At 30.8% G+C, this 9321-nt stretch overlaps 1 protein-coding gene across 1 annotated transcript in view; it reads left to right on the top strand.

Annotated features, from left to right (window-relative positions):
- The first annotated feature begins 3716 nt into the window (after positions 1-3716).
- LOC108914782 (homeobox protein CHOX-CAD) overlaps positions 3717-9321 on the top strand; it is a 66779-nt gene continuing 61174 nt past the window's right edge. Inside the window, exon 1 of the mRNA XM_018720663.1 lies at positions 3717-4378. Within this exon, the coding sequence (XP_018576179.1) occupies positions 3916-4378 (463 nt within the window). The 5' untranslated portion in view covers positions 3717-3915. The remainder of the gene's footprint in view (positions 4379-9321) is intronic.

Genomic DNA, 9321 nt, shown 5'->3' with positions numbered 1-9321 from the left:
CGGTTAACCGACTATCCAAAAAAACCGATTTCAGTTGCCAGCACTAGTTTAAAGCCAAAGCAAACGCACATCATTTATTAGTTTAGACCTTCGTTTGATATATACCGCCCAGTGAGTGAACCTAGCAAAGGCTAATAAATTCATTCGGTGGCATTCTCTATTAGGTATACACGAATTCTTTCGGAATTTGGCGCCCTCAGTACGTATAATCGCCTTAAAGTTCCTAGTATTGTTTATCTAAAGGAGATTTATACCTAAATACACAAAAATGTATAACCTTCCTCGGAGAAACATGTTATTAAGCAACTCATTAAATAATCCAGGAAATGGTGGACAGCCTTTCTGATTTGAGTAGGTCTTGCAAAAATAACACGCACAAGTTTTGTTATAACTTGTTTATTTTTCATTAAATTTCGACAATTTTTGGGAGAAAGCTGTTTCTACTGTTGCATTAAATTTGACGATTTATAGCAATATTTTAATTTGAAATTTAATTACACGTTCTACATCGCTTGGCATGGCCTACCGAGTTATTCACTTCGGACAGTTGTAGTCTCTGATTATGCGCATTTTAGGGCCTATTTAATATCTAATATTAAAATTCTATTCGTCTTTCTACTTACTATGTAAGGGACGCCTTATATTCTTTCGTCTAACAAAGTGTCAATAACAATTTTTTCTTATTAACTTATACTTAGGTATAGGTAATTGTTTTGGGGACCTTCAAAAAATATATTTATTTTAGTTTAGTTGGTTAAGTAAGTGTTTGAAAGTAAATAATAAAAAGTTTTTATCTAAGGCTAAGGATAAGAATATAGATTATTAGATATTTATCTAAAACCTGGTTAGGTATATTGAATTTTTTCTTAAAAAAGGTTTTTTGAATACTACTGAGATATAAAAATGTTAGACAACAAGGAAGATAAAAAAAACATCCAGAAATAGAAAATCATCATCGTTAAAACAATTAGATATGTACAATAGGTAGGTACCTATATATGTTTAAAAACTGCATACATTTTTTGCAGACCAATTGTTTTATTTTGAATGGGCGGAGGAATAACGTATTTTGTAGTTTATAGGTATAGATTTAAGTGTTTTATCTTTATTGGCCAATAAAGTAACAAAAAAGTATAAGATAACCAGTATTATAGAGAAAACTTCTAAAGACGAAAGCTTACCATATCTCTGATAATGATTTCGAACGACTATGTACGAAAGAAAAATATATCTACCTAAAGTTTACGTATCTACCTACAAATTGTACAGTGCAAATAGACTCGTAAAATCTGCAAATTTAAAGATCTAAGAGAAATGTATACATTATGTTTAATAGATTTCCTTTACTTTGTTCTTAATATTTAGGTTTAATATTATATTTATACACAATAACCTTTGTATATGTATACCTAAGAAATATATAAAATTTTTGCATAGAAAATAATGTAATAAGGGATTTCTATATTTGAGTATTTATTTTATGTTAGGTACCTACTATTTATGATGTTGTTATGTAACAACATATGTATAATATAGATTGCAGGCAGGTCGGTACATATGTTTTCTTTCCTATACCTACTCATTTATCTAATAGGGAACACCACAATGAATTAATGTATGTTAAGAACCAAATACTCGAAGAACCAATACACTTCTTTTAACTTTTCTTAATACCTTTCGGTATAAACTATTTTTGATGTCGAAATATAAGACACAAATATTTTTTTGTTCGAAAAGGCACTTTCCAATCCTTTAGACCAATAGAATGAAGTATTGTAGGTATTCTGCATCTATCTAAAAATGGTTTTGTTCAAAATTCAATTTTTGCCCTCAAAAAGTGTTATATTTACGTTTTGGATTCAAGGATTAAAATGAGTACCTATCTATTGTTGCTACATGAAAATTAATAAACTTGAATTATATTAATGCTATAAAATATTTTTAATGAAATACAAGAGCTTTTAATATGAGACATTGATCTGAAAAATTAAAGTGACAACAATTATTTTTTATGAACTACAAGGTTATCACCAAAATTGCTCAAATATAGAATTAAAAATTGAATTGATATATTGGTTTTTAGTGAACCATGCCCAACAAACTACAATTCTAGCTGCAGTACAAATATAAATACAGAAACAAAGATATAGAAACACATATGAACAAAGTAAACAAATAAATTAAAAGACAAAATTAAAAATACGTGCCTATAAGGCTATTATAATAGTTGTTGAATTGAACTAATGACTTTTGTGAGAGTAGGTACTAGCATTAAAGTCACAAGCATCAAATATAAAATATATTTTTTTTATAATATACCTACAGCGCAGGTAGACACCTATTATTTTAATATACCTACTAAATTAGTTTTGGCCGATCGACGATAACATGTAACATTTTGTATAGAACTTATTCTAGGACTTTTAAAATGTAGGTATCCATTGGTAAACTTTATAAGAGACTATAAAAGGATGAGAAACATTGATTGTTAGGAATATCCACGCATTCGTATCTACATAGGTATAAGGTACAAAGCTTTTTAAAAACAAAAAAACATCGATTCCAGTAGGTAGAGCTATATGTGTTTACTTATTGCCCTATTGATGAGATTGCAAAATATAATTCACATAACTTAGAACCAAATTTAAGCATGATAATTTACTGTTTTTTTTTTAATTTTTGAAAAAGTATGCTTAATTTAGATACTAGATATTAAATTGGATTAATCACTAACCGATAGAAATTTATGAATTGTTGTAGATTTTTAACTTTAGGAAAAATAATTAGGTAGGAAAAAAATGTGTTTTATACCTAAAGCAAAGTTAATTAAGTACTTTAAACTTAACATCACACCACATAACCTAACCGATACCTATAGATACCTAACCTACTAGTTAGATTTAGACAGATATTAATTTACACAATAAAATAGCAAATTAATGCCTAGAATAGAATATATTTATTGTCCTTGAAAATTTGTTTAACAACGGATCGTGTAGTCTACGATATGTTTATTTTTTACAGCCTTCATAATTTTTATGGCCCTTGTAGATATAAAAATACCTAAATATAAATATGTGTAGGTAAGTATAGGTAGGTAAGTACCTAAGTAGATACTTATATGAGTAAAGAAAAACTGAAACAAGTTTTGCACAATTTCCTTTGATCTAGATACTTATGTTTGTTAATTAGGTATGTATTCTATTTTTTTTATATCAAGGTATAGATCCAACTTGCATAATTTTATCATGTCACTATGAACATTCACGTTTGTACTATTTTTTTGTGTAAAATTTAGGGGTGTTGGAACTAACAAATTGGAGTAGATACGGTTTTAAAATATGCATGCATTGTTTTAAGTACTCAGATGTTGCCGTTAACTAAATGCATTGTAACTTGTGTATTCGATGCGTTACGAAAATATACGTACCAATAGCTTTTAATACTTTAAAATAACAGAAAACAAAAAAAAAACATCTGTAGGCGTAAATATTCAGGGTCCCCTTATACGATAATTAATTAAATGTTGCTTAATAATCAGGTTGGCGGTTTAAAACTCCGTTGGTTGGCGGTCAGAAACATTTGCAGCCATGATCCGAACGAAGCGACCCTATTGGAGCATTAGAGTGTCCTAGCTCCACCTTCTCCTGTTAATCTTTATCTTATTTTATCGCATTACCTCTGGCCCCATGTACTCAGTCAACAATCATGATATTAGGTGACACTATCAGTGGGTTCTGAGTTGTTCGAACAGTAAAGGTGTTGTGTGTTGCTAGGTATTTGTAAATAAATACATTAATAGATTTTTATGTGGCACAGTTAAAAACATTTGTTTAGTGTTGCGGTTTCGGACTAATTAGTGTACATAAACATATACTTGGTGTTAGAAGTTTTAAAATTCCAGTTGTACCGAGCATGGTGTCATATTACAGTCCGGCAGCTATGTATCGTCACCAGCAACAGATTTCTGCACCTAATGGACATTTCCAGGCGAATTCCCCAATGCATTCATGGTACGCGGGTTATCACCAAAGCCCCCAAATAGGCACGGCTCCCCCAACGTCCTACTGTGTCCAAGAGGAACAGCAAATGTGGCATCATCATCCGGCTCATCCGCACAGTGTTTTCCAGCATGATTTCCAAGATTTCGTACATAGCGGAATACCGCCATTGCAACATCCACAACACCAGGTCGATCCGGAAAGTCAGCTTCCTTCTCCTCCGATAACCGTTTCGGGGAGTGATATGTCTAGTCCCGGAGCACAAAGCGGGAATATCTCACCTCACCAGAACCACAGCCAAAACACCAGACCGCCACCAGCAAGAAGTCCGTACGAGTGGATCAAAAAGACTTCTTACCAGTCCCAACCAAACCCTGGTAAGTAATTTTTTTTATTTGTTGACACGCTAATTGTCTGTGAGAATCTTTCCTACAATTCAAATTCATCCCATAGCCGTTTTACCTGATCACATAAATAAATAAATTAATTCGTAAATAAATTCATGAAGAAGTTGATGAGTTTATTAATGACGTTGCAAGTTAAATTTGATTATAAATATTTATTTGCCGCCAACTTCTAATAATTTTAATAAATAAGGTTATTTACCATACTAATGTACCTTCTAGGTACGTACTTGTTTTATGACAAGAATGACCTGTCGGTTTCAAAACGGCGTCGTTGGGTAAGATCTTGGCTACAGTGAAGGGAAAAAGACAAATTGAAATTTAGTTAATAAAGAATTTTAACAGAAACACGAATAATGTAAATAATAATTAGATAATGATTTTTATCAGGAGCACTAATGGCATTATATCTTTAAGTCAAAATGTAAACAGAATTCGCTAAAAAATTATAAAAAAATTGCAGCCTGTCCTATCTTTACAATTTCTTCATTAATTTATTGTTATCGATTGTGTACCTATTATCAATACTTAACACTTAATTCAATGTGGAAAAATATATCAATTTCTTTGACTCTGTAAAACTGCTATTTTATGTACCTAACAAAAGGTTTTTGCAAAAACGATCAGTAAATTAGGTAGGTAATTGATTTATTTTCTGCATATCATGAATGTCAGAAAATTTTTGTGATTTGAAGTGCAGATCTATAAATAAGTATTTATTTTTATTTTATTGGTATGAAACGNTTCCTTAAGTGCCAAAAATTGCCTAGTAGCTGCTGAACAGAATGCTAACGGTTTTTTTCCATAGAAAAGCGATTCTAACTGATATACCCACTGCAGTTAATTTCTTCCGTTGTCATTGTTAATAATAATAATAATAATATTAATAAATGTCTTTATTTAATACAGAAAAAATAAAATTAACAATTAGGCATTGTGGTTGGTTGGCGCCGTTACCATCACAAACAGCGAAATAATTTCGCCACAACATATTGCAATTTATGACGCAGTAAGGAAAACAAGAAAATAAAAAAGTCTTTACTAATGTATTAAAGTAGAGGGCTAAAACCTATGAAATGTTAGAAAAATAATTAATTTATTTTAAAGATAATTGTACAGGTTTAGATATTTCTTTTTACCACTCCGATAATTGTTCTGTTGATATGTATATATATTTTCTGTATACATAACTAATTATTACCCGTATGAACAAATAAATGAGATGGAAAAAGAATCAATAATTTAAAACGAAATAATAGTACAATATGACCGTAGCTTTGAAAGGAATCCACAGGTACTTTTATCATTGCTAATAAAAATTGGAAATAATTTTTTATCCCTGACTAGGTACCTAATTAAATTGATCACGGAAGTATTGCTCTTTTTTCAAATTGGTGGAAATTTTACTGAAAAATAGAGATATGCTTAAGAAAACTAAAATCACTATAACCATTTCAATGTCTGAAGCACAATTAATTTAACTCGAAAACTACTTAATGCATTGTACGCATCATAGTAGAGTTGCGAAGCATTTCTAGCGACGTATCAACGACTTTATTTCATCAGTAAAGCCACGTACACATTGCAACGCATTTTGTATCGACATAGTGTCGTTACATGTGTCGGAACAAGTCGCAGCTTGTCTAGTGGTACTTTACTGGTCATATGAACATATACAGGTTCGGAAAGTACCGATGGTCCATCTGCCGTTACGTGAGAGCGATAAAGTAAGACATAGAAATCCATGCGATAGAGAAGGATGGCTATAATGAAGGCGTCTCATAGTCACCGCCCGTTTCGCCCTTCCACAAATAAGATCCACTTCTTATTTGTGGAAGGGCGAAATGGGTGGTGACTATTAGATGTTTTCATTATAGCCATCTTTCTCTATCGCACGGATTTCTATGACTTACTTTAACGCTCTCACGTAATGGCAGATGGACCATCGGTACTTTCCGACCCTGTATATCAGAATTCAAAATCGCTGATACGTGTGTCTAGATACTAGTTGTTCGAAATATTTTGAGACATGTACGCAACCTGTGACGATACCTTACGGATACATATGTGTTCTAGTGCGTATGGGGCTTAAGACATGATTACGTAAGAACAAACGGTTTGTTTATGTATTAATCAGTGGAACTCTGGATGAGAACTTTTTTAGGTGGGTCAATTATCCAATAAAAAATTGTAAGCGTTAGTATAAATTAAAAGGTGTAACAACAGCACAGTAAACTGAATAACCTAGGCCCACCGTAGGTAGTTACACACCTGCTTCGCAGCATTTGGAAAAAGTTATTATACATACGAGATACCAGAGCTTTTTTTACTAGTGAAGTAGGCGACATAAATGTCGTCTGCTGGTGAAAATTAGTCGCCCAGTGATTGAAATGAAGCACTAAACAATAACGAACATTTGCCCCGCAAGTAATAAGGCAAAAAATATTATAATAATTGAAATTAATTTTCATTTTATTATTGTAAAATTACTAACTTTTCGTAAACAGTAAAATCAGATTAGTTTCATACAGACAATTCAAAACGAGTTAATAGACTATATTCGGAAGAAATATTATTATTTATTTCAAAATTAGAGAGGATTATTTAATATATCTGATTCCTTTTTCCTCTTCGGAATTAGATTATTTCCATCTCGCTAAACATAATTTAAATTTGATACATATTTGAATGTAGAAAGAAATATGGATTATTTGTAAATCAAAAAGCGTTTCATTCACTAAGATTGAGTGACTAGTCAATTTTAACATTACTCCATCTTTCAAATGTATATCTTTCATAATATGAGTTAAGCATGTCGTAGATTGGTAGCTACTTATATAATACTTTTATATTTTGCAGTAAGTACAGACAAAATATATTTCTTTCTAATTAAATCTAAAAGTTTGAAATTATTGTAGTTACAGAATGTTCAGATTTCTATAGCACTTAAGTATATGAGTTCGAGTATGAACTTGTGCCGTCTATTTTGTGCCAGATTTTCTAATTCACGCAACGGATCTTAATAAGCATTTGAAGTAGGTACAGTCCGTACAATAATTGTTGAGATAGTATTCCAAGAAAAGAATAAGCCAATAAAGTTCTGTTATCGGAACTACTGTAATTTACAGCGGCGGGGGCGTGCCTTGTAATTCTCCGCGTTATTTTGAGAATATTAAAATATATACAAGGTAGATGTTTATATACAGCAGATTTTTTGAACGGAGTGAATGCCACGCTAATGTCTTTCTACCTCGGGTGTTGAATGTGGTTAATGCCAAGACAGTGACGCAGGGGTCTTCTTGGAATTTTAAATATTGTACGGACTGTACCCAATTTAAATTTCATATAATACTCCATAAATTTGCTAAGGACGCTCAGTATTCACAACAAAATTATTTCTAGAGAATTTAGAACATTTTGATTTTAGTGTATACGATTTTGGTATTGGTTATAGAAATACCGTTTACTTGGTTTCTATTAAATTACGTTTTTTCTCGGCCACAAATTTAATTCAGGATGAATTGAATCTTTTTGCCGTAATGGTTACATTCTTTTAAGATAATTGTATAATGGAAGATACATTGTAAATGAATTTTTGATGGCATTAGATGCGGTATAATAAATAATTACCTATAGAAATCTACATATCTTTACCGCAGGTCTAAAAATAATATATCTCTACAGTCCCATTTTAAAATTATTAAGGACTTGGATATCATTAGTAATTAGTAGGTATATTTAAAACTCTGTGATAAAAAGAGATTGTAATTAAAATGAAAATTTGGATAATGTATAAAATGTTATTATGATCAGCAAATGCAAATTTTATTTATTCAGATCGCATCGCATCGTACAATTCAAATTAGGGTTGCCTACTACAATATGTTTGCCGCAAAATTCTTAAAGTAGCTTAGCTACGTATTAGATTATCTTTATTTATAATAATATCATACCTGTTAGGATTTTCTGAAATAGGTACATTTATTTTTTAAATTAAAATTAAATACCCGAGTGATATAACATATGTATTAAAATTACATATTTTTAAATATTTTTAATTTTCAATTATATATTATAAAATTTCATTTAGTGCTTCGACGGAAATATTATTTAGTCATAAGTAGAAATGAATTAACAACCCTAACAAAATATCTGTTTTAAATAGGCTTCATAAAGGTTACAGTGCTGTCATAATAAAAAAAAATATATTGCTAAAGGAACCTATTTGTGGTTAAAAAGTTTTTTACCTTTTATTTGTTACTGCAATCCCATCTTCCTATTATGGTAGCAAAGTACAATTTTTTCCATAGCAAAGTTTTTACCGTAGTTGTTAGGTTTTCATCCTAGAATGAGTAGTTTTATTACAATACCAGCAAATATCTTTTTTTTACCATAACTATGTGCACTTATTTAGATTAAATTATTAACTTTGTCTTTCCCTTCATATTTAAAAAATTACAGGTAAAAAATTGGACATTCTCACCATCCCTCGCTTTTTATACTTTTATTTTCTTAAGTATAAAACAAAAATTATAAGCCAAAGTTGATAACTTGTAAACACTAAAATTGTAACTACACATAGGTACTCTTATTAATCTTCTAATCTTTTACATAAGGCTTTTTTTCGCGAGTGAAGTCGTATGTTGTAGTATGTGTAGTATGAGTGAATATTACGTTTTTGCGAGAATAGTCAGTCATTTAAACTACTATGTGACGTCACAAGTTTAGATCAAATGACTGAACTCTTCACCCTTCAGCTGAATATTCTGTTGGTATATTCAACTAGTATTGTCAGCCGGTAACTTAACCTTTTTCTTTTTGACATTTTGTTTGAATGAGGATAAAAATCGTTCAGCAAAATGATGGATTCTGATACAGCTGTGGAAGTGGTCAGTTTAAATTTAATCTTTTGAGGC

This window comes from Anoplophora glabripennis, unplaced genomic scaffold (genome assembly GCF_000390285.2).
Source record: "Anoplophora glabripennis isolate ALB-LARVAE unplaced genomic scaffold, Agla_2.0 scaffold1115, whole genome shotgun sequence".
Classification (NCBI taxonomy): Eukaryota; Metazoa; Arthropoda; class Insecta; order Coleoptera; family Cerambycidae; genus Anoplophora; species Anoplophora glabripennis.
The sequence above is the reverse complement of the archived record's forward strand: the minus strand, read 5'-3'. Positions and strand labels throughout refer to the sequence as shown.